The 27,767-nt window shown below is 35.0% G+C and overlaps 1 protein-coding gene across 1 annotated transcript in view; it reads right to left on the reverse strand.

Moving 5' to 3' along the window:
* The window catches only part of LOC150092857 (soma ferritin-like), a 67,402-nt gene extending 40,130 nt beyond the window's left edge, over positions 1-27,272 (reverse strand). Inside the window, exon 1 of the mRNA XM_090414681.1 lies at positions 26,976-27,272. Within this exon, the coding sequence (XP_090270807.1) occupies positions 26,976-27,080 (105 nt within the window). The 5' untranslated portion in view covers positions 27,081-27,272. The remainder of the gene's footprint in view (positions 1-26,975) is intronic.
* Between the last annotated feature and the right edge of the window lie 495 nt (positions 27,273-27,767).

Consider the following 27,767-nt stretch of genomic DNA (forward strand, 5'->3'; position numbering starts at 1 on the left):
CACAAAGTGTTAGACTTGCATCATCAGGCATACAACTCAATTTAAAGATTATCTAAACATCTTGCACCTACGCATAAAATTTGCTCTTGAAATGGAAGATCACAAAATTAACCATTTCTTTACATCTTTCTTGAACTATCTGAAGAAGAAAAGATTCAGTTTTTTTGTCTATGCAAAAGATCAATCACAGCTGGAAGATTCTAACATGCTGCTTAATGCCACCTATCTATTACAAAAGACAGGCACAATAAAAACATTATGGGACAGACCCTACATTTCCAGTGCCTTGGGGAGGGATGAAAAACTTATTTCGGTGGATATGAACTGAAGACTAATGAAATTCTTGCTTCAAATAAGATTTCAAAATGTTATTACACTACCTTACATCAAGAATGATATGGACAAAGTTGTAACTATGCTTCATAATTATGTTAAAGTAGCTTCTTTCTCAATGTATAAGATTTTGATCATCACATTTCCTAAGAAAACTTAGAGGCCTCAGTCTCTGTATCCTACACCATGTAGGATACGGTCTGTGGGATCCCACATGTTCTATGTGGGATCCTATAGCAAGTTTGGTTTGCATTAATCAAAAATCTAGCAAATCAAAAATACTGCAGAACTGGGATATGACTGTTTATGCTACAGATCTTGAGCAATAACTAGCATTGCTCAAATGCTTGCACATTAGTTAATACAACAGAGGTTTTTGGTTGCAATTTATATGTACTAGTGCAGGGTTTTCCAAAGTGGGTCTGCAGAGCCCTAAGGTTCCACAACTGAAATTCTAGGGCTCTGCAATACAAACATTCACTTTTTTTTTTTTTTCAATTAATGCATCAAATGCGATTTGTTTGTTTTATAGTTTTTTTTTTTTTTTCTGGTGAAAAATTCTAATTTATCAAGGGAGGTATTCAGGAAAACATTTTATGGAAAATTCTAATCATTAGGAGCATGTTGTAATCCTGCCATATTTGTTAGCAAATGTTACACCAACTTCATAAGTTTATTTAAAGTTAGTTAGTTGGTCAAAGAACTTGTTTGTGGTTTCTCCTGATAAATGAATATAGAAATAAATATATAAAGTGTTTATTAGTTCATGAGTGTAGCATTTAAAGAAAGTGAAATAATTCTACCCTTTAAAATGAATAAGTGGCTGAAAATTAGCAAATGTAATGAGAGTGCAGGTAGTTCAAATGCAGCAAGTGACGGTAATGCTCAGCCTGTTGAATTGTAAAATGGCAAGTGTTTGATTTCTTCCTATTTTCATGTTTATTTTAAAGACTGAGTTGAGGGCTCAGCAACAAAATTTTGCTTGCTTTAGGCTCAACTTTAGCAAGTTAGGAAAACCCTGTATTAGGGTGTTCTTTTAACATCTGCTGTAATTATTTCTTGCTTTTTTTTTTAATTATAAATCTTGTAACCTCTTGATGTAAGTCTGACTTGACAAAAATTGTTGGGTTATATTGTTTATTTTAACAAATCTGTTTAGAAATATGCAGTTTCCATTATTAATTATATGAAGAGCCAAAGGCTTCAATTCAGCAATACATAAACTTATTTAAGTTAAGGGATATTACATCCCATATTGTTTCATAGCCGAATAAGAAACTCAAAGAGTTTCATGCCGAATATAGTAGATACATAAAGTTTGGCAAGTCCAAGCATAAGCAAATACCGGGATAGTGTTACAACTGACCCTTTATGCCCTAAAGGCGACATAACACTATTTATCCCCTAAAGGGTCAGTTGTAACACTATCCCGGTATTTGCTTACGCTTGGACTTGCTGAACTTTATATATCTACTATATTCGGCATGAAACTCTTTGAGTTTCTTATTCGGCTATGAAACAATATGGGATGTAATATCCCTTAACTTAAATAAGTTTATGTATTGCTGAATTGAAGCCTTTGGCTCTTCATATATTTAATAATGTATTAGGACACACCTTCTTGGCAATTCTCATAGTAGGGTATATGTAAGTTCTGTTTGCTACAAACTTGGTATTTCTAGGTTTACCTACTCACTGATGAGACCTCAATAAAAGGTTGAAACCAGTCTGGTTAGTGACCTTCTCTCACTCATAATGTAGAACAGTAATACAGCTCCTAGGAGCTGGGTTTCACATTATGGGGAAATATCAAGAATAGTGATCGGAGCTTGCTCCACCCTTACCATGAGTTGCTTCAGTGTTGCACTCCCTAAAGGGTCAGTTGTAACACTATCCAGGTATTTGCTTATGCTTAGACTCACTGAACTTTATATATCTACTATATTCGGCATGAAACAATATGGGATGTAATATCCCTTAACTTAAATGCAGTTTACATACTGGAAATTAAGTGAAGATTTGCTAAACGACTGAAATATTCATATTACTTACGAATGTTTTTGAAAGGACCAAATATGGAAACTAGCTTTGGATTCAAATGGCAGTAGAGCCTTCTGAATTCTTGTTGAGGTCATTGTTGCAACTTCTACCACATACCCACTGTATACCATTGTAACCAGTGGCATACAGTGGGTATGTGGTAAAGCAACATTAAAAAAATATATATATATCCTAAATTTGTATTAAAATAACTTAAGAAAAAATTATTTATACAAATCACTTCATTTCTGAGATGTAAATGCTATGCAACTTCACAAGAAGCAGATGTTCTTTGTTGTCTGTTTTTTTAACTTGACATTGTGTTCTTGGTTTAAAAAAAGGTGTACACAAAATATCTTCAACACTGCTTATAGTTGAAGGATAAAAATAATTTTTGTAGGTATTAACTACTTTTTTTTAATCTAACAGGAAACCACAAGAAATAGTTAACTGCACTACCAATCTTGGTCGTAGGTAATCTGAGTAAAACTAAACTAATTGTGCTATTGCTTGGCTGAGCATGTCTATGGGGCATCTACAAGAGCAGCTGCAACATCCATTTACTGCTTCAAACTGTATTCATTGTTTCCATTTCTGTTCTTCAGAAATGACGCCTTGATGCCATCCTAAGAGATAACTATTTGCTATTCCTGATACTAAGTTGAATAACTGTTCTAATAGGTTCAGTATGAAAATCAGCAATAAAAAAGGATAAAGACAATAAAAATAGGCAGAAACATTGAAAACAGCTGTATCTTGAATGGAGAACCTATTCAAGAAAAACTAACTAACTAACTATTTAGGCATTACATTTAGTTTAGAGGGTAAATTAAATATAAAAACAGAAAACAGAATTTGTAAAGCTGGTATGGTAGGAAGTCAGCTGAATAAATTTATATGGAAGAAATTTAGTTAAAACACTAAATTAGCTATATACAAGACAGTGTTCAAACTAATTTTAACTTGTTGATCTGCGAGCTGCATTAGAAATAAAACACTTGATTAAAGACTAGAGACCTCTGATATGCGAGTTCTGAGAAAGATTAGTGGAGAGAACAAATGGCATCAATGACAGCATCACATCAAAAATTAAGATATCAGGAAAGAATTTGCCATTGTTAGCATTCAGAATGTGTTAGTAGAGTTAAACTTAGGTGGTATGGTCACTTAAACAGAATGAGAGAGGAAAGATCAACAAAACCAGTGTTCTTTGCCAGGAAAAAGACCCAGAGAAAAACCAGAATATACATGGATTGATACAGTAAAAAACACCTTAAACAGAAATATAAGATCTGATAATACTGGAGTCTCAACAGATAACAGATTAATTTGGAGAAAAATTATTGATCAGAAGTTAGTAATGGTGTAACATTTTCATATACTATTATCATAATTATAGGTATTATTTCTGGAAAAATTCCCATGTTACGCCTCTAAAACAAATTATTATTTTAATGGCTAATATAGCCTACTTTCGTTTAGGAGAGTATCATAATTATCCAGGACAGTATCATAATTATCCTGTACACCCCTTGCAGGTACATATCAGGAATCGGATGATGCTATATCATCAAATTAATTTCAAATCACTTAATATTGGCTTTAACTGTAATCTTATTTTGCAACTACCCATAAAGTGGCATTCTGATACTTGTCTAAGCTCCATAAATAAGATTAGCATTCTTGGCTAATCTTATTTATGGAGATTAGCAAATAATTTAACTAGCATCACCTTGTGATTACTGATGATAGCTCATTAGTTTTTGGTCTAAATATTTGCAATAACACAAAGTATGTTCTTGTGAATGTGTGTCGAATAAACTGAGATGGTTTAATGTTACATACAAACATTCAGATATTCACTTCTTACTTCCATCTAACCTCAGTTCCATCGAAGCACATGCATTTCTGAAGTGCAAAGAACTCGAGAAGAAAAAAAAAAGCAGCTTAGATGTTTGCAATTAAGCATGTTTGTAGTGCAATAATTTAACACCACTCAAGAACAAAAATAAGCATCATTTATGTATGATGCTGCTGATATCTATGCATTTCAAACCAACATAATTCTGAACATATCACTATGGTTCTCGTATTCTGCATAAAGCATTGTGTTCGGAGGATCAGTTTAAATTTTGGAAAATATTAGCAGTTTAATACATAATCACATTGTTTTTGCATAGTGTTGTAAGCCAATAAAGACTGACTTAGAAAAAGTCAATTCTTTCATCCATCCACTACAAAATCCTAACAATGTAACATTATTTCCCTTTAAATCTATACTTTTACACCATAGATGTTCTCTAGGGTGACCATCTCCTAGAAGTTTGCATCTTTTCTTTTGCCTAAGATATCAACACTATGCTTACAAAAAGTTACAAATTACAGTGGGGTTAGATAATTACAGAGACCTGCTCTGGACACCAAATAGTACGCTTACAAATTATATGAGACATCTATTTGAAGCAGGGTGGTCCCAAAGTGGGTGATAAAATTCTTCATGTGCTGTCTTCTGCTATTAATCCTCCACTTGTCTTATCCCATTATACTTTCAGTGCAATTTGCATTTGTGCTAAAGCCCTTGTTTATATACAGCATATATATAAACAAGGGCTTTGTTAATGCATTTAATACCAAAGTAAAACAAAAGGACCAGAAGAACTCTGATGTAATCAAATCTTTGTGGAAATTGTTAAAAATCTCTATAAAGAGACTGTGCTAATTTGTTTATCTCTTTAAATGAACCATTTTCCCACACATGAAGTGCAAATAAGTAAAGTATACAAGAGTTCAATCAAAGTAGTGTATAACTTAACTGTTATACGCTGAAAAGTTCTCAGCCTCGACCATGGATGGTAGACACTATCAGCAAAATTTTTTTTTTCTAAGTTGGTACATGTGCCATAAGCATTTATATGAAATTGCAAGTCATTTCAAAAAAAATTTTACAAAGAGTTATAAAATTCTTTGTAAAAGAAGTTTTAACGTCAAAAGAAATTCATTAGAAGTTCATAAAAGTTTATGGGCACTCTTCTCCTTTGTTTGACAATTAAGAAATGGACTGCCGAGTTTAAACCTGGCCATAGGATATATTTTACAGGAAGAATTGTAAAGGAAAAAGCTTTGTGTAAGATGGGTGCTGCACTTGTTCACAGCAGATCAAAAACATACTTGCATGAAAATCTCTGAACAATGCTTGGAGCATTTTAACAAGAATAAAACTGATTTTGTGAATCAATTTATTACTATGGATGAGACTTGCATTTACCATTACACACCAGAATCCAAACAGCGGACAGAAGCTGGTTCAGCAAAGAAGTTGTCTTCTTTTCTGCTGATGGAACAGACTACAAAGTCAGTTCCATCAGCAGAAAAGGTCACAGCATCAGCATTTTAGGATGCCAAAAGGCATTTTGTTTATTAATTATCCTGCAAAGGGTAAAACAAAAACTGGGGAATATTATTCCGATCTTTCAACCAGACTAGACGAAAAATTTGTGAGAAAAGACTGTTTGCAGAAGAAAAAAAAATCATCTTATCAGGAAAATGCACCTGCCCACAAAGATGTTTTGGCAATAGGAAAATTAAGGGATCTGCACTATGAATTGTTGGCACTCTATTTCCCAAAACTAAACCTCTTCCTCGCTGGTCAGCGTTTTTCTTCAAATCAAGAGGCGATTGCAGCTGTAGAGGGGTATTTTGCAGATCTTACTGAAAACCACTACAGGGATGGGTAATGGTGCTGGAGCATTGCTGGAATAATAAAAGTATTAGTCTTAAGGGAGATTATATTGAAAAATAAAAATTATTTTGAAATTATAAATCTTTTTTCATTGTTAGGCCGAGAACTTTTCAGACCACCCTTTGTGTGTGTGTGTGTGTGTGTGTGTGTGTGTTATATAGCCTGCCTGTTGACCAAGTGGCTAGTGAACCCACTCTCCAACTAAAAGGCTGCAGGTTCAAATCCAGTCGTGGGCATGGATGTTTGCAAAATGTTTTCAGGTGATAGATTAATATCATCGCTGAGTGCGAGATCATCACTCCACTTACTGGTGGAGGCTTGAAAGTTTCATGTTTAGCCCCTAGAATATGGTTTCTGGACTATGTAAGACATAAAAAATTAAAAAAATAATAATTAAATTAATAACTACTAAACTATTTGGATCCAAGGCATAAATAAAAACTATATTTCAGAGATCTCCTTTATCTTTAAAGGATAAATTCTTTATCTCTTTGACTCATTCTATTGATGGTTTGTTTTACATGAGCTTAGCCTACCAGACTAATGGGTGTTTTTCACAAGAAATTACTACAAACAATAAAGGTTCATTAGAGTCTGTTCTTCATCAGGAATTTTCTCAAAATATAAACTTCTTAATACTAAATAAGTAAACACTATGCAGTGTTTCCTTATTTAGCATATATCGTTCCAATCATCCACATTGTTTCACTGAATTTAAACAGTCTTACCCCAGACAAAACACAAATTATAAATTCTTTACTAAAGAAAAACAGTTTACTACTTTATAAAACACAATATCAAAGTACAGCCTCTTCATTAAAAGGCACTTTACAGTTTCAGATTTTGCTAATTCCATCACCTGTTCCAATAAAATAACATCACTGTCATCCTTGATACAGAAGACAAATAAACTTTCTATTATGTGTTTCTCTGAACGTAGAAATAGAATTTTATTTTTATTTTAAAATTCTATTTCTTTGGTCTGTTTTCTCAAACTTCCATTCTCTCTCTTGTTATCTGTTATCCAAGTACCAAACACTATCAACCACCTCAGTGAGAATGTGTACTCTGTTCAACTAAGCAGCAAACGAGTTGGTAATGGCTTACACATTGCCATCATTAGCAAAAAAGAAAGAATGTGTTTACAATGAAGAACAGATAATCACAATACAATTCAATTCTGAATTACAATAAAGAACATTTGAAATTGCAGCTATCAGATATCTGGAAAGTAGAATAAATCTCACTTGAAAATTTCACTTTAAAAACATATCAGACACATTGCTAGTGCTGATTATGTGGTTACGAAACCAAAACTAATAAAATAATAACATTGAAAAATGATGCCATAGTGCATAATTCTGATGCAAGATGTCTGAGAACATTTCTATAAAACTACATTTTGTATACTGTTTTGCCAATTTTAAAATAAAATTTAATATGAAAACTTTCAAATATAAAAGTTGTCAAATGGCCCAATAGAGCAACCTATGGTTTAACCTAAAGACTTTCTGCATTATTATATCAAGCTTGCAGCCAGCACCTGTGTATACATAGAATTCCAATTCTTTTTGAACATACTTCTTTTCTGAAGCTAGTGAAAAATTCAAATCACATCCTGCAATACCAGAAATTGAGCCCCATATGCCTCCTATGTTTTCCAGCAAAGCATCAGAAGAATATTTAATTGAAAAGTTTTCACTTGGTTAAATTAAAGACACCAAGAAATTTTATTCCTGGTTAATCCTTTATACAAGTGTAATTATGTATACTCGCATAGAAAATGCATGAGTTACTTGCATGTGAAATAACTCCAGACTAAGCTACTTATGCAGAGGATAGCAACTACATATTAATTGCCTTAGTATCTCATAATGCAAAGCACACATCCTTTTGGGTCTATATAATACTATGCCACTAATGAAACCTCCAAGGTTGAAACAAGTCTAGATAATAACCCTTCCCATAACCATGAAACAAGAATAAAATTTCTTGGCATTTTTAATTTAAGAATACTTAACTTGACACGAGTTCTCTGGTTCCAGTGACATCTCTTCAATTATACTCAAATTTGGTACTCCAGAGCTAAACACATGTCCTATATACTCTAGTCTTCTATACTTGGCAAAAACTTATCCAACATGGGGAACTAAGCATATACCCAACCTATTCCAATAAAGAGAGACAAGTCAATTAAGATTTGCTACCTAGAGGCCTACCAGTTAACCTGCAATTATCAATATGGAGTCTGTCAATCTAGATCCACAGCTGACTTTTTAACCAATATCACCCACCTCTGGACACTTGCAAGGAAAAGAAAAATGAAGAAATAACTATTATTCATAACCATGACTTCAAAAATGCATTTGTCTGCTTATCTGTGACAAGTGCTTTTTTTTAGCTGAAAAAAAAATAAAATAAAATAAATAAATAAAATAGTTTTATTTACATAATGCTGATTTTGCTTTATGTTTTATACTGTACATAGTTTTTTTTTAATAAGTTTACCTTACTTATAACATCTATTGGGGAAATGCTAATCATTACAACTACCTGTTGTGTTGATCATTGACTTTGGCATAATGGAATACTACCAATGAGAGAATAAGATAATGTGCATCATTTTATCTTTAGAGAATACTCAATCATACTGCAAAGTAACCAATTAATTATGACACATCAACCTAAAATAGGTATGCATCAAACAGAGTAATTAGTTTATTTCTTACCCAGTGAAGGAATATGCAGAATCTGACTGTTAATAGAAAATATTAAACTTGGAAAGTTTAAATATTTATTTTCCCAAAATATTTCTTTATATTCATTTAAACTTGAAACGTTTTGATTGTTTTCTATGAGTTACTGCTGTAGCATGTAATATCACTGGTCCTGTTGCTGCTGACAACATTTTTAGAGCCAATCAATTCAGAAATGCATGTGTATACATGTTTTTATGATACTGAATATTCAACATTTGCTTACAGTGACAAAAGAAACTGTTTGCTTTTTTTCCCTGTATATGGTATAAAAAAGTATGTTAATAAAAAAAAAAAAAAAAAAAAATCACTTAGAAAATTTTCATGCATATTATACGCAATTGATAAACACACTAATACACAAGTAGTTTACATCTGTACTGGTAGTTTTACAGGCTAAAAATTAGAAACCACATTAAAAATGCTTATTAATTAAGTAGATCCAGGATTAAAATCAAAAATGCATTCCTATGATATATTAAATGACAATGGCAGAGTACACCAAAGCTAACCTGACTAGTGAGCAAGCACAAAATTTTAAGCTCTGTTCATAACATTTGCAAAGCATATGATCATGTATGGCACTGAGGCCTGCTAAACACACTGCCACCTTTTGTTCTCCCTGCAAACTTCTGTAATTGGGTAGTTAGTTTTCTCCATTATCCACTGCATTTTATGATTGATGGCTTCCTCTCTTCCAGCTTCACCCTGAAGAAGTCTCAGGACTCACTTCTATCACCTATCCTCTTTCTCCTATACATAAATGACCCACTCAATCACTAGTAATCCTGTTTAATTCATCCCACTTGTCTGACAAAGCATGTAGTGCTAAGACATCCCAAAACTCAAAACTTCCAATGCCATAAACAGGGATCTCCATATCATCTTTCAATGGGGTAAGGATATTCAATACCATCAAAATGCACTCTTGTCTTTCACAAAAAAGATGGTATCTGAGCTTATCTTCCACTATCTTCAAGTAATACATCTATCACCAGGCAGTCAGATCTTGCTACCTGGAGTCTTACCTCTAGCTACTAATGGCATAAATACATCACAACTAAAAATTGAATTGAACAACACTATACTTCCATATAATACATTCCTGAAGTACTTGAGAGTCACACTTGACCGTTCTCTCACTTTCCGGCAACATCTTTCAAACTTGGCATATAAACTAAGGACACGTAATAATATCCTACAGACTCTGTGGCACAACCTGGGGTTCTAGAGCCTCTACTCTTCAGACAACAGCCCTTGCTTTGGTATTCTAAGTGCTGAATATTGTGCTCCTGTGTGGCTAAATAGCCCTCACACAAGGATTGTCAATTCTCAATTGAACAATACCTTAAGATTAATTACAGACTCTAATTAGATCGACCCCAACATATTGGTTACCTCTTTTAGCAGGCATTATTCCTACAGAACTACGTAGATTGAATTCTTTTGTCCGTGAATTCCAAAAAATTGCTGGTAAAACGAACCTACCTATTCATCAGGATCTCCCAACACTCAATGTCAATAGATTGAAATCTCGCCATCTGTCACTACGAGCAGCAGAAGAACTAGTGCTAAATAATTTTAATCCTTTATCAAAGTGGAAAGAAACATGAAAGGAAAATACGAAAGAACATTTGCATAACATCTTTAAAGGTGATCAAATCATCACAGGATCAGATCGTGCTCCTGTGTGGCTAAATAGCCCTCACATAAGAATTCTCAATTCTCAATTGAACAATACCTTAAGATTAATCACAGGCTCTATTAGATCGACCCCAACATATTGGTTACCTCTTTTAGCAGATAGAATTCGGACAAATCATGGCCTATGTGGAGATACTCTCTATAAATGGAACAGACAAACATCTCCAGAATATGACTGTGGTGCTTCACAAGAGACTATGTAACAGAATGCATCTTCCGTGCTTATCAGAATGACTGGAATGACTTTTTACAAGTGGCTCCTGAAGCTGTGACCTGGATTACAAACTTAGATCTGAATTTATAATGATATGTTTCTTTTCCTTCTTATAACATATTAAGACTTTTACTTTTAACTCTTATTTTAATTTTCCAATTTCTTGGATTAGATCTGTGTTTTCCTTCAAAGTTTTAACGTAAAATATTTTAAATTCTTCAATTCTGTTAATATATAATGACATCATGATTCTCTTTTTTAAGATCATGTTTTTGCCATGAGCTATGTATGTATGTATCACATCAATATATTCCTCAACATCTAAAAAGTCTATTCTTTAGTAGTCAAGAGGCTATTTTCACCAATCTAGGTGAAATCCAAAACCAACCCATTCTGATATTGCTGTTCACATGTTTGAGGTAGTATACCTCAAACTCATTAAAAATTCTCTGTACTGTCAAGAGGAGGGCAATCTGGCTACTATAGCGGATCCCTCAATCAGAGACCGATTTTTCATCTTCACACAGGCTCACTGCTTTAGCTCTTTTCTACTGGTACTTCCAATGTCACTATTCCACTGAACTGACAACCATCATTACTCTACTTTCTATTGAGCATGTTAAAACAAAAGCAACTTCAACATCAATTTTCAGTACAACACACCAAACCTGCTTTTATTTTTTTATGATTATAAGAGAAATATCTATCTACTTCTGTCCAGAACAGCTTCCTTGAGTATTCCCAACCTCAAACTCTTCAAGAAAAATGTCAAAATTCTTGCCCAGCCTTCATCTACAGAGCACGCTAACACCAGCAGTCAATCAACATCACAAATCCAGTCAAGAAGACCATGCAAAAAGAAAATAACAAGTCCTTAAATGCAGTACTCTCATATCACCCATCTCTGGACAAATGCCATGGAAAAGTTTGGTGAATCTCAAGTGGTTGCACATGTTATCTCCTCCAAAGCTTTTGACTGGGTCTGGCACAAAGGCTTACTAGCAAACTCCCATTATATGGTTGGTCCCAGGACTTCTGCAAATGGACTACCAACTTTGTCTGGATGTACTGTGTGAGATGGTGAATGGTACCTTATCCTCTCACCATTCAACTAATGCCAGGGTTCACAAGGTTCTGTTCTCTCACCAGCCCTTTTCCTTCTATATATCAAGGATTTACTTCAGTTGACTTCCAAACTCAATACAGTTTTGTAGATGACAGCACATTCCATTCCTTCCTTTCATTTGATAAACCTTACTCTACACCAGTAGTTCTCAAACCTTTTGAAGTCAGGGCGCATTTAAAATCCTACAAATAATTGTAGGTGCACTATATACAAATTTCTGAGAAATATGTTATAATAATCGCATCCAGGTGGTGACGTTGAAAAAATGAAGGAACCATTAGTTTATATGGGAATTGTGATTAATGAAGTGGAGGTGAATAGTCTATCACAGAACCTTAATTTGAATACATCTGTGGGATTGGATGGTATACCGGCACGGGTCTTGCATGAAGCGGCTAATGAATTATCAGTGCCCTTGACCATGTTGTTTAATCTGAGTCTCAGCTCTGGCTTAGTCCCGAAGGCGTGGAAAGAGGGGAAAATAGTTTCACTGCATAAAGGAGGATCCAAGACTATGGTTGCAAATTACCGACCGATCAGCATATCAGGAGTCGTTGTCAAGGTCTTGGAGAAAGTAGTCAAGGGAAAAATACAGGAATGGATTGATGAAAATGAGATGCTGTACAGAGGACAGCATGGCTTTGTGAAGGGTAGATCATGCCTCAGTAACTTGCTCAAGTTTTATAACAAGGTGACGGCTCAACTGGATAAGGGAAATGGGTTTACAGTGATACTGCTGGACCTGGCAAAGGCATTTGACAGGATACCACATGGAATTCTAATCCGTAAACTACAACATATGGGAATGGATATAGGGTTGGTGAGATGGATAGCTGGGTGGTTGATGGAGAGATATCAAAGAGTAGTTTATTCAGGAGTAGAGTCCAAAAAACGGCCTGTGACTAGTGGTGTGCCACAGGGTTCTGCTCTTGGACCACTGCTGTTTAATCTGTTCATTAACGATATAGGGAAGGGTCTAAGTGGGACAGTTCATTTGTTCGCTGATGATGCAAAGTTGGGTACGGCGATAGTGAATGCAGAAGATGTCAAAGTCTTGCAAGATGACTTAGATAGATTGGAGTTCTGGACTAAGGAGAATGGATGTCAATTTAATGTGACAAAATGTAAGGTTATGCATTTCGGAGTGAAAAGATTAGCAGCAGTATACCACATTGGTGGAACTGTACTCCAAGAGATTGATGAGGCCAGGGACTTGGGAGTGTTGGTGGATAGGGAGATGAAGTTTAGGGGGCACATTGCGAAAGTAGCTAAATCAGCTCATCAACTCACTTGGTTGTTGAAAAATACCTTGACGAGCAGAGAAAAACAAGTTATTGTACCTCTGTACCGAGCCCTGATAAGACTTCATCTCGACTACTGTGCCCAGATTTGGTCACCTCGGTTCCTTCTTGATGGGGAGGAGGTTGAGAGGATCCAGAGGCGAGTGACTAAGATGATAGCAGGTCTATGGAATGAACCATATGAGAACAGGTTGAAGATTTGTGGGTTGCAGAAACTAGTTGATAGGCGGAAAAGGGGAGATATGATTGAGACATTCAAATTGCTAAAAGGATTCTATAGGATTAATTCAGATGATATTTTTGAGATCAGGACTGGTGGTGGGAGAACTAGGGGACACCCATGGAAGCTGGGCAAGAGCGTGGTTAGCAGGGGTGTTAGAGCTGGGTTCTTTACTTTTAGAGTGGAATAAGCTGCCAGAGTCTGTTGTGGGTGCTATGACAGTGAGCGAGTTCAAGGCAAGGTATGATAGATACTGTGAGAATGTTGAACAGCTGCGTGAACATGATGTTTAGGGCCTCCCTCGATGAGTCTAAGGACTCCTGGAGTAGGCCGTGGTAATAATAATAATAATAATAATTAAGTCAAATATTACAGAAAAAAAATAATGCAATAAAAAAAAAATAAAATGAAACATACCTTAAGTTTATTCATTCTTGTGTTTATGAGGAACACGAGCCTGATGTGTCCTAGCGATTGCTTCAATGTTTGGGCATATATTTGAAAGGCAAACTCTCATTTCCTCGTCAATACATTGAAGAGTTCCTCTTTTTTTTTTTTTTCACTTAATTGTGGTGAGGGTAGAAAATCCTAATTCACATAAATATGATGTTGAAAATTGTAGTAAAATGTTCAAAGTGTTTTTAGATATTGACACATATTCTTCTTTTATAGAAATCCAAAAGGCTTCAAGAGACAATTCCTTATGTTTAATCATAAATCCACGATCAGTGGATATAGCTGCTAGTTCTTCTTCTGTTAATGTTAAACCAAAATCATTTGAAGTTTCCATAAATGGGTTTCTAATCCAATCGTATTGTTCAGTGTTAAGTGATGAAAAATAAGAACTCAATTTTTCTTCTAAACTTGTTAAATGTTCAACTATTATTGGAAGTGTTTCATTTATGCAAGTGTTACCTACCAATGGAAACATTTCCAAATTACCTTCAACAGCTTTTCTTTTCCAAATCTGTAGTTTTCTCCGAAACGCTTTCATTTTGTCAGTGGATGCGAGAATATTTTCTTCTTTCCCTTGCATGCTAGTATTCAAAATATTGAGCTGCTGAAATATATCGGCCAAATACTGTAACCTGGCAATCCAAAATTCGCACCGAAGGAGGTTACAAAAATGTAATTGTTTCATCTCTTCAAAAAAACGCAAGAAGTTCCCGTCGTAGCTCATGTACACGGGTAAGTACTTTCCCACTTTCCCCCTTGATAGCCACCTCACCTCAGTGTATAAAAGCAGCCATCTGTGTTGTGAATCCATATCGATACAAAGCTTTTCGAATAAACGCGATTTGACAGGTCTAGTTTTAATAAAGTTTACCATCTGATCTAAAACTAAAATTATCTAAATCTTGATCTAAAACTTCTCTTAATTTTTCTCCCAATGTTTTTGCCATCAAGGCCTCCCTATGAAGAAAGCAGTGAGTTACGATAACATTCTCATTTTGTTTTTTTACAAAAAGATGCAAGGCCCTTAACACAGCCTACCATGGAAGGGGCTCCATCTGTACAAATGCCTACACACAACTTCCATGTTAACTGCCATTTATCAAGATAGCTATTCAAAATGTTAAAAACGTCCTCACCTTTTATAGACACACTTAATTCTTTACAAAAAAGAAACTGATTTACTATTTGATCTTCATTAATAAAATGGACGAATGCTAAGAGTTGTGCCTTGTTGGTAATGTTTGTTGACTCATCAACTTGCAATGCAAAATTTGAATACTGAAGTTTATTACTGCATACATTTTTCTCGATATCAGAAGACATTTCTATAATACGCCTGTGAACTGTATTGTTGGACAGAGGAATCTTGCTTATTTTCATTGCTGCTTCATTTCCTAGCATTGTCATGACCATTTTTTTTGCATGTAGGCAAAACAAGTGACTCACCTAAAGTATGATCTTTCATATTTTTTGCTATCAGTTCTGCGACTTGATAAGAAGCGATTTGAGCTTTATGAGAAACAGTCATACTTTTTAAAAGAATTTGCCGCTTTTGTTTGTTGTTCAGACAATCTCTTGAAAAAAACTTAGATTTATCTTGTAAATTAGAGTGTATAGTTTTAAAATGTTTACTCAATTTACTAGGAAGCAATTATTCATTTGCCATTTTACATCCACATACTAAACATAGTGCAAAGGATGATCGTCACTTCCGGTCCAAGTGAAACCAAAGCTTAAATAACTTTCATAGAAATACAATTTTATTAATACAGACCAGTATTTTACAATAAACATTTATTAAAACCTAGCAGTTTCACCAGCAAACTGTAGGTTTTAATAAATGTTTATTGTAAAATACTGGTCTGTATTAATAAAATTTTATTTCTATTATAAAAACGACCAAAAATGTATACTTTAAATAACTTTCATTATATTTGCGAGTGATTTTGCTCACTTCCAGAATCTGATTCTTCAATATCATGCTTCTTTTTGAGAAATCTATCCATTTTATTTGGGTGTATTTATCTGAAAATAAGTAATATGCACATAACATCCACTTCCAACTTTTAAAATAAGTAACATACACAAAAGAATAAACCATATTCTTTTTCTCTTTGCAAGAAAAACCGCTGTTAATTAACATAATGTGTTGACAAAAAGAGCGGTATATCCGTAATGAAAAGGTATAATAAAGCAACTATATTTATTTTTATATCTGGACACATATTTCTCTGGAATACCAGAGGGTGCACCCAGAAATCTTCTAGGGCGCACCCTTTAAGAACCACTGCTCTACACAAATCACATCAACCGCCACTGCCCTCAATTCTGATCTCCAAGTCATCCTCCGATGTGGTTCAGATAACTTTGTCAATTTGAAATGTTAGCAATACCCAGTTCCACCTAATTTCTCGCAAAAAAATTTTCTTCCAGTATTACTTTTGACAACACTCAAATTTCCAGACAAGATAAGATTTCTCAAATCACCCTGACATCAAGCCTCTCCTGGTATGAACATGTTACAACCAATGCCTTCTCCTCAGATTCTAAAAAACTAGGATTTCTTTTTGGCTCAAGATGTTACTTCACCTCTGAACAGCTGTTAACCTTATCTTCTTCTTTCACTCTGCCTTATCCCATGTTAAACGTGGTCGGCGCACCAATCTTTAACCTTCCAAGTTCTCCGGTCCAGGGCATCCTTCGGACTCCACGTTTCTCCCTAAGATCCTCTGTCATCTTATCCCTCCACCTGAGCTTGGGCCTGCCTCTTTTCCTCCTTCCCTCCAACTCCATATACTCCACTCGTTTACCAACATACTCCTCATCCTTCCTCTCAACATGTCCAAACCACCTCAGCCTACTTTCTTGTATCTTCTTGCCAATTGGTCCCACCTTAACCGTCCCTCTGATGTAGTCATTCCTTATCCTGTCCTTTTTGTCACACCACTCATCCATCTCAACATCTGCATCTCCGCTACCTCCATCTTCCTCTCCTGTGCCTTGGTTATAGGCCACGTCTCCGCACCATGGAGCATCGCCGGCCTCACCACCATCTTATAGAGCTTTCCTTTCCTCTTACAACTCACTCTCTTGTCGCACAGGACCCCGCTCATCTTCCTCCAATTCATCCAACCGCATGTTATTCGGTGCTGTATTTCCTCATCTAGGTCACCATTCCTCTCGACAACCGACCCAAGGTACTTGAATTTCTTCCCTGAAATTAGCCTTTCACCCTGGAGTCATATGACGATATCCTCGTCACTCCCCGTTGACATATATTCAGTCTTCACCCGGTTAATTCTCATGCTGCTCTCCTCCAATGCCTTTCCCCACTCTTCCAGGGTATTTTCAAGTTCTCTAGGGATGATTCGCATAGAACAATGTCATTGGCAAACAGCATGCTCCATGGTGCCTCCTTCTTGACATCCTCCACTAGTACATCTATGACCAGGTCAAAGAGGTAGGGGCTCAGAGCTGACCCTTGGTGTAGCCCTACGACAATAGGGAACCCTTCTTTCATGCAGACACTAGACCTGAGTTTCTGTTCCCTCATACATCTCCTTCACCAACCTCACGTACTTCTCTGACACCCCCTTCTTCCTCATACACCTCCATACCTCCTGCCTGGCCACTCTGTCGTATGCCTTTTCCAGATCTATAAACACCATGTGCAGATCCACTTGCATCTCTCTATATTTCTCCATCAATCGCCTTAGCACAAATATTGCATCCGTTGTCCCTCTTCCTGGCATAAATCCAAACTGCTCCTCACCAATTTTCGTTTCCTGCCGTAAACTTGCTTCAATTACTCTTTCCCATATTTTTAATGTATGTGACATCAGCTTGATTTTTTCTATGGTTGCCACAGTCTTGAACATCTCCTCTTCTTTTGTAGGTTGGGACAAGAATACTTTTCCTCCATTCCTCCGGTATCTTTTCCTGTTGGGCTATTTTACACATCAGATCCCATAACATATCCACGCCCTCACTGCCCAAACTTTTCCATACTTCCCCAGGTATCTGGTCTGCTCCCACAGCCTTTCCATTCTTCATTTTTCTCAGTACCCAAACCACTTCCTCTCTACTTATGTCTTGCACCGGTCTCTCATTTACCTCTCCATCCTCGCACCTCTCTCTCTCTCTCTCGGATTCTCCTCATTTAGTAGTTTACGGAAATATTCTTTCCATCTTCCTCTGATTTTGTCCTCGTCTTGTAATACTACTCCTGAGGCATCCTTTATCTGCTTGACTGATGCTATGTCTTTCTTTTGCAGAGACATTTGGTTTTTGCTATATGTGATAAAATATTTCCATCTTAAATGTTCATATGAAATAGCATCAATAATTCCCCCATCCGTCAGAACTCATGTGGCTGGCTGCCACCTAGCATCCTAAGGAATACAATATACAAAAACTTTTAAATCAAAATTTAAACAAGTTTCTCCTTTTCCATCCCACTACCCATACATGCTACTAATGTAGGTTGATTAACCAAACCTCTCATGTATGGGCTCAACATAAAAAATACAGTAAATATGCCAAAACATTTAAGGAATTTACGGAACCCTTGAGTATTTCAAAACTTAAAAAGGATGTAAAAAAACAGCTGAGCTTCTATCATCCTCTTAAAGAAAGAGGGATAACAGTTGTGAAAGATTGTCACTCCTCAAGATAACGTAATGGCTACCTTCCGTTCGTCTTAGCTTACCCATTTTCTAAAGTTTCCTTGTCTATCTTTACTGCTTTCCAAATGACATTTCACTTTTCTTTGCTTCATGTTTATTACTTAATATAACTTGGCAGAATATTGAGTATTTTAGTAATCTTGCTAATGATAATAAAATGACAGTAATAAGTAATGTACTAATTTTTCTTCTTTGAAGAATTTAGTTATTTTTGCTAACATAGATTTCATCCCTGTATTGAGTGAATTCACTGTCTATCAATGCCAAATTAAGCTATTCAATCTTAAATATGAGGGATGACATCCATCAATGAATCATAATATCAGACTCTGTTGTTTCAAGGATACTTGTGACATAAGGCTGAATGATATAATCACGTAATTACAAGAAAGATATTTATTTAACCAAATATTTCAGTCTGGAAATAGCAGACCATTGTCAGTGGTAATACAAGAACAGTTTAAAAATACAAGCTAGAATACTAACAATAGATCGTTAAAATTATAACACGCCGCGTGATGTTAAATCACTAAGTATGAAACGGAATATTTTCGAGTACAAACATGATTGAATTTGCTATTTAAAAAAAAAAAAAATTAATTAATGAGTAATCTTGATTAGACTTTCCCAGATTTTTGATATAGATATACAGTCATTACGATGCAGGTTGGGGCGATGGAGCAAGGCCTCCACGCTTTCCTTGAACAACCGTTCGAACCTATAACGGGATCTATGTAAGAGGCGAGTCTTGGACCAAAGGATGCTGTGGTTAGTTTCAATCCCGTGTTGAGCCAATCCAGACTTTTCAGGTTTGTTGTGAAGAATGGATGATTGATGTTCTTGGATTCTTTTTTCAAGAGAACGTCCAGTTTGTCCAAAATAAAAGAGATCACAGTTGCATGGAATTTGATAAACTCCAGGAAGAGATAAAGTTGAGCATTTGTCTTTAGGAGAAGGAAAATGAGAAGACAATTTGTTAATAGGTGAATACGTAGTTGTTAAATCATATTTCTTTAAAATTCTTGCGATAGGTTCTGAAATACCAGATATATAAGGAATAGGCACTCGACGTGTTGAAACTTTGTTGTTTTGTAGAGGATTATAAGAATTGAGAAGACGTTGAGTACTTTTTTCAGAAAAGCCATCGCGTTTCATGTGTTGTTGGATAGTAGAAAGTTCTTTCTGTAGATAATCAAAAGTAGAACGATTAGTTTTGGCTCTTCTGATGAGGCATTTTAAAATTCCTGTTTTTTGACATGGATGATGGGCTGATTCTTTAAGAATATAACGACCTGTGAATGTTGGTTTCCTGTATACTGTAGTTGTAAGAATATTTGAAGGTGATCGGATGAGGAGAACGTCTAAGAAAGATAACTGGCTGTTTTCTTCTAATTCCATAGTAAACTTTATGCGATGATTCAAGGAATTAATACTGTTTAAAAAGGAAGGTAAAGCGTTTTTGCTGTGAGGCCAAATAGTAAATATGTCATCTATATATCTTACCCAAAAAGATGGTTGAGGGAAAATAGATGCGAAGAGGACTTTTTCTAAATTTTCTAAATAAAAGTTGGCTAAAGCCGGAGAAAGAGGACTTCCCATGGCCGTTCCTTCTACTTGGCTATAAAATTTGTTTTGATATACGAAATATCCAGAATGTATTACGAAATCGAATAGTTTTATAATATCTTGAGGAAAGATGTCAGCAAGTAATTTTAAAGTTTCCTTGAGAGGTACATTGGTATATAAAAGATTCTATATCAAAACTAACCATAAGATCTGTAAGTTGTAATGAGACATTTTTTAATTTTTCTAAGAAATCTGAGGAGTTTTTTTTATAAAAGAATTAGAGTTGCCAATGTGAGATTTCAATAATTTAGCTAGATATTTGGCTATACGGTAAGTAGGAGAATCGATACAATCTACTATTGGACGAAGAGGATAGTCAATCTTATGGATTTTTGGAAGGCCATAAAATCTAGGAGGTCTTGCAAAATGAGTTTTAAGTCTTTCAATTGTGTCTTTATCCAAACTGATGACTTCATCAAGGAGAGAATTTAATTTCTTTAGTTGTCTGTTGGTTGGATTTCTTTAGTTGTCAATTTCTTGATATGTGGAGCGATCTCGAAGCAAAAGAGAAAGTTTTCTTCTGTAATTTGCTAAGTCCATAACTACTGTTGCTGTTCCCTTATCAGCTTTAGTGATAATGAGGTGATTATTTTTTCTCAAGGAATGTAAAGATTTCATTTCAAAAGGAGATATGTTGGAAGGAGGAAGTTTAGCCTTAAGTAGAGACGAAGCGACTTCTAGGCGAAGAGCATTAGCTTTATCACTGGTTAGATGATTAAGATTCCTCTGAATATTAACTAGGAAATCTAGATATGGTATTTTATTTGGAACAATAGAAAAATCATGTCATTTTGACAGGATGAGGGTTTCGCTTTTAGTCAAAGGATGTCCGGATATATTTACAATCCAATTATCTGGAGTTATGAATGGCTTGGATTGCCTAGACGAAAGAGCTTCATATTTACGGTTAAGATGTTGATTTAGTTTATTATAAGCATGTTGAGAAGAACGTTTAGCCACATTTAGAACTATGTGAGAAAGATGTGGATCCATATTTATGGATATATAGCTGCGCAAATCAGAAATCTGATGACTGTGAAAAGCAAGGTCACGTTTAGCAGCTTTAAGTTGATTACAGATTAGAGATAAACTAGTGTTCTGGTAAATATTATGAGCTCCAGGAGATTTTATTGTTTCTTTAATCTTAGCGAAATTGGGAATAATCTTGTTGTCGTGGCACATTTTTAAGAAATTAATCTTTGCTCATAACTTACCTTGTATAACTGAAAGTTTTCCTAATTTACCAATTATTTCGGTAGCATTTTCCCAGTGAAGGATAAGAATCTGTTGTTTCAAGGATACTTGCGACATAAGGCTGAATGATATAATTACAAGAAAGATATTTATTTAACCAAATATTTCAGTCTGGAAATAGCAGACCATCGTCAGTGGTAATACAAGAACAGTTTAAAAATACAAGCTAGAATACTAACAATAGATTGTTAAAATTATAACACGCCGCATGATGTTAAATCACCAAGTATGAAACGGAATATTTGAAGTACAAACGTGATTGAATTTGCTATTAAAAATAAATAAAAATTAATTAATGAGTAATCTTGATTAGACTTTCCCAGATTTTTGATATAGATATACAGTCATTACGATTCAGATTGGGCGATGGAGCAAGGCCTCCACACTTTCCTTGGACGTTCTCTTGAAAAAAGAATCCAAGAACATCAATCATCCATTCTTCACAACAAACCTGAAAAGTCTGGATTGGCTCAACACATGACTGAAACTAACCACAGCATCCTTTGGTTCAAGACTCGCCTCTTACATAGATCCCGTTATAGGTTCTAACGTTTGTTCAAGGAAAGCGTGGAGGCCTTGCTCCATCGCCCCAACCTGAATTGTAATGACTGTATATCTATATCAAAAATCTGGGAAAAAGTCTAATCAAGATTACTCATTAATTTTTTTTTTTTTTTTTAATAGCAAATTCAATCATGTTTGTACTTCAAAATATTCTGTTTCATACTTAGTGATTTAACATCACGCGGCGTGTTATAATTTTAACGATCTATTGTTAGTATTCTAGCTTGTATTTTTAAACTGTTCTTGCATTATCACTGACGATGGTCTGCTATTTCCAGACCGAAATATTTGGTTAAATAAATATCTTTCTTGCGATTACATCATTCATAATATCAGACTGCTTATCCACTTAGCATTCAGCTTTTAACCACAATCATTTCTTCAAATGATTGCACTGATGTTTAAGTAGCAATTGCCAAAATGATATTTTAATGTAATCATTCAGTGATGATTTATTGGTAATAACCAAAAATACTAAGTTTTTAATGAGTGAATACCATGTAATTTAATGTATTTTTTGTACCTGGTTTTACACAATTTTTTTTTTTTTTTGTTTGTTGAAAATTATACCACTATACCCAGTAGGCAATAACAGCTTTGGTCACAATTGCATACTTAGAAAATTCTTCAGTAAGTGGATATCAGTGTTCTAGAAAAGTTGGAAACAGCACCTGCAATGCAAAAAAAGTATACTTGGATCTCAAGTATGGTACAAATGGAAAAAATTATGTCTAAGTCATAATGCATGCTTTTCAGGCACATTTAATAAAAATAAAACTCAGCAAATAAAGCTTCTCAAAGTCACATTTTACAATCCAGATCAAACATTCTCATAGCAAAATCACACAAGGTCAACAAAATCCTACTCTCAAAATTCTTCACATATGGGAGTTTTGTTGAGAAAAACTACAGCTTCTCATACAGATGAGCAGGCAAACTTTGCATTCTGAGGAATGAATACACAAGTCCAATGAAACTTGTCTTGCTGCATTTGAAGAAGGAAAAAAAAGTTCTTAATCGATGGTTTCCTAAACAGCACTGATAATTTTTCTTAACAGGCCTTAAAATGAGGAAATACATTAAAAACATGATTAGTGCTTTTTTTTCAAAAGTCAATACATAGAGTGGGGGGGGGGCACAGTTCACATTGAGGTATAACTAATACCGATAACAGGGTGTCACACAGAGGTCGCCTGCCTCACAGCACAGCTTAATAAGGGCACTCGTTCAGCCATACTGCGGTAGGCTCAGTTGCTATGCTAACAATTCCTGTTAAGCTTAAACTGATTAAAAATCATTTGCAAACAGCAATGACCCAAGAAAGATTGGTGGTCTAGCAACTATATTTGCCCTGTAGAGCAAACATTTAATTAATATTATTATGTAATTGTTTTGCATTAATGTTTCTCTTGTAATAAAAACAAAATAGCAATTGGAGATTTTTTTATATTTGTCTTAAAAGACATCAGGGATGATATTTAATTGTTTGCCTCGGGGCACAATCTAATCTGGCGATGGCCCTGGGTATAAACAATCAAAACATTACTTGAAGAGACCAAATAAAACACTCTGCAGCTATGTAGAGAACCTAAATTAAAATCACCATTTTGTTCTTTCTTTCTCTACTGCAAAATGAAATCAGTTAAATGTTAATCGAACATCCAGCTGCACTTCAATAAAGTACTTAAGGTCATCATTAACATTTTACATAGAAATAATGAGTTAAGCAACTACTTGATCCCTCCATGTTGAATTAACACGGAAACAGAGGTACTGCAAATATGAGAAGAGAGTTGAGTGTTGCAAATATTACTTCAGAACATACAACTATGTTTTCTATTCATTTTCGAATGCATCATAGATTTAGCACTAATTTACATTCAGAAGTGATATGCAGATACATTTAATGAAAATCAAGGCAATAACTTATTACAAGGAAGAAAAGTTCTTGGTCAAATCTCTATAGAGGTAACTAAAAAGTAGTTATTTTGAAACATTGAAGACTTAATCCAACAAACTATTAAACAATTAAGTGAAAAACTACTGATGAGGAGACTAGTAAGCGATGAATAAGAAAGATTACTAAAGTTGTTAGTATGCAAAACTGTTCTATAAAAAAGGTGTGACCAATTTAAGTATCGTTAGAGAAAGATATCTTCATAGCCACAACTGGAAAAATAAAAAATTTTTCTGCACTATATCCAATGACTACAAGTCAGAGCTTTGTGTGTGCTCATCCTATCAGTGTTCACAAACTAGACCTAATAACATGGCTTCTTATAAACCCAACTTGAATAATGAGGTTAATTCTATTTGTTTTAATTATTAATTAATCCACTGAAAGAGGGGGGAGATTACCATATGAAATCAGCCAATCCCCCACTGGTTCAATAAAGGTTTATATGAAAGTTCACTTTCTAAAGAGTATTTCAATTAATTTTTAACATTCAATTAGTTAACAGAATACCAAATAATCTTCCCACTCTGAACACCTCAAACCTTTTTATCCCTTCAAATGAAGTTCAGACATGTTAGCTATCCTCTTAGCAAATCTAACCAAGTTTCATTCACTACAGATCCACCTTTTCCCAGCAAATCTTAGCCTCATGTCTAAATGGAATGTTTAAATTTTATCAGCAAATCTTAGCCTCATGTCTAAATTACTGTTTCTACTCCAATCCAAACAAATATTATTATAAAAATTATGTATTCTTCATAATTTTATGAAGGATACATAATTTTGGGATGAAGGCCTGTGTTCCTCTCAAAACCCAAGACCTTTATCCAAGTCTTGGTTCTCCAAGAACTATGCCGATGCTGTTCAAGATTAAAATTCAATGTACATGTGGTGAATGAAGTCAATCTCCAGCTCCTCACTCAGCATACAACAATTCTAAGCTACTACAGACAATGAGTCTAAAGTACGCTTTGTATAGGCCAAATGCAAAAAAAAAAAAAATGATTGCCTTCTGGTTTTCTGAAACAAGAAGTTTCTGAATCCCGTTTGTTCCATGTAGCAATCACCTAAAGATGAGGCAGACCTCTTGATAGTCTTTTCCTTCAATTCTAGTTCTCACACAGCATACCTATTGATTTTTCAACAGAAAGACCTCAGAAAAATCCTCACTCTGTTAATGCAACTTCTTCACTATCCCAGAAGTTGCCAACAATTGACTGGTGATCAATATGGATTTTGCAATTCCCTTTCTACAGCCAATATTAACTATATCTAATCTCTGGAACCATGCAATACAAAAGTTGAGAGATTTGATGATTCTGGATTTATTGCAAAAGCAACTCAGGCTATAAGGCCAATGTATTATGGCGGTTAATTGTGTGTTCTAGTGATCAGTTTCTTTCGTGGGATAAAAAAAAACAGAGTTTCCCAGAGGAGGAACACTGCTCCCTCTGTGAAAAGTTGAAACTCATGGTTTCATTCTTGATATTTCCAGGGCATTAGATCAAGGCCCTCCTTTTACCAAACTACCATTTTAGTCTCCTTCCTGCCTTTTATTGATCACATTACTAATTGCCTCTGGTAACTCAACATGTCGTTGTGGATAATTTCATCTCTGATTTTAATAATCAATGCTGGGTTATCCTACGGCTCTGCTTTCACCTGTACCTCCTACAACAATGACTTTCTCTAACCTCTAATCCTATCTTTAGTTTTACTGAGAAAAGTAAACTCCATTTCTTTTCTTTATTCAGAGAACACCTTTTAGAACTCGAATGATTCAATCTTAAACATCAATTTCCTCATCATCATTCTCAAGTGGGATGAAATAATGCCATCAAAACAGAATCCTATCTTCTCTCTCACTCACACACACACAGTACGACTTTACTTCACTCCCTCTTTTGATAATATTCTAATTTGCAGTGAAGATCCATTCTCTTCTGGGGTATAGGACAATCCACTTAATGCTCTCTCTCTCTCTCTCTGTGTCAGATTCAACCTAAATCACTTTTTCATTGATGCTCTGTTTCTGAACTGTCTTCTTTATGCATTTTCATGGGCAGCACTCCACTAAACAACTAACCACCACTAGTCCTCCACTTTCATCTAATCAGGTATGAACACCTGATTAGGAGCTGATGAACATCCATACACAGCTCAGCCCCAAAACTTAACTTATCCTTTCCACTGATTATTCTTTCTACTTCTGTTCTTTTTATCAGCCTTCCAAATACCTACCCAAACATACATTTATTTTTTGTAAACTCTTCATGAAAGATGTCACATATGGCTTTAGAATCTTACAGACCCACAGCAAGAAGTCAACTACAGCAGGCTTCTTGCTGTGGCTTCCTGCAAAATGATGCTCGTTTTCATCCAAATGAGACTATTCTGAACATTTGCATGATGTCCAGTGGTCTCACTGTGGGAGATTACTTTGCTTACTCCACCCTTTAATTGCCTGTTGACACATGCTCTCAGATTAGTTTGGATGTATGCAGTTTTATAAAATATTTTCTATAAGTGAATTCAGCAGCACTTTTTTTAAAACCGATAAATATCTTATTACTATGACAACATCAATAAGGAAGATAAGAATCTTTGCAGTTACAAAATACTCTTTTCTTTTTCCCCTATGCCTCACAAAAATATTATCCTGAGATTCTTACTCATTTTTTTTAAAAAATGGAATGCTCAAAATTTTGCTATAATAGGCCAGACAAAACAAAAGCAAGATGCTGTGGCTCTTCTATCAAAACAATTTTGGTTCGTTATATCATTAAAATACTACATTTTTCACACTCCCATTTTCAACTTTTTTTTTCCAACATGGAAGATATTGTAATTATACCCAACAAATGCATACTTATCCTTGCAATTACCATCGGCTATTAATAAAAATGTTATTTAACATAGTCGTATTCGAACAGATATTGACTAACTTAAGTACTATGAAAATAGTTTGCAAATACGGATTACGAAAATATATATAATTACCATGGACAAGTAAACATAACTAGCATACAACTCCATATTAATTTGCTTGTTAATGCCTGCTTCACAATCGGGATGATAATTCTGGCGAGGTTGACTGGCTGCCATCTTCACCGGGATCTATAGCTTCAGAATTGAACTGCTGTTAAGAAGATGACAAAGGCAGGGAATAAGAATGTGGAGATGCTCGTTCAAACACTGTTGAAGCAAAGCATCTACCAACTTTTGACGTCAGCTTCTTCTTCCCGGGTACTTATATTGCTGCGGCTGTTCTATATATCACTGGCACCCTCAAGGTTCCGAAACCGCTTTCGCAATCTTTAAATGAAAAGAATAACATCATGTAATTTCGTATAATCACATTTAAGCTTCCTATAAATTTATGAATCAGAAAATATTTTTATGTTCGTTTAAAATTCCATACTACAAAATTATTTTCATGGGGCGTTGCCCGTACTGAGCAATAAATGTATTGGAGTGCGCAATCGCGCATGAGTAAACAGCTCACTTTCTCCCAGTATTATTTTCGCTAAGAAAACATTTCAAACGAAAACATGGAGAAGCATTATTACGTCAATTTGTAATCGAAGTATGATGCAATAAAAAGAGAAACGATAGAAATAAATGCTAAGTTGGCGTGATACTACTGAAGTGAAATTGTTCGAAAAAAAAAATTAACTCCATTTTTAAATTGAAAAATTAACAATTGCTAGCCAGAAATTACGCACATGATGTAATATAGCAGTTATTCTAAGACATGAAATATGAATGAAAACTGAACACAATTGTTTAATT

The sequence above is a fragment of the Typopeltis vanoorti genome, chromosome 25, assembly GCF_054136105.1.
Source record: "Typopeltis vanoorti isolate ZY-2024b chromosome 25, IOZ_Tvanoo_1.0, whole genome shotgun sequence".
NCBI lineage: Eukaryota > Metazoa > Arthropoda > Arachnida > Uropygi > Thelyphonidae > Typopeltis > Typopeltis vanoorti.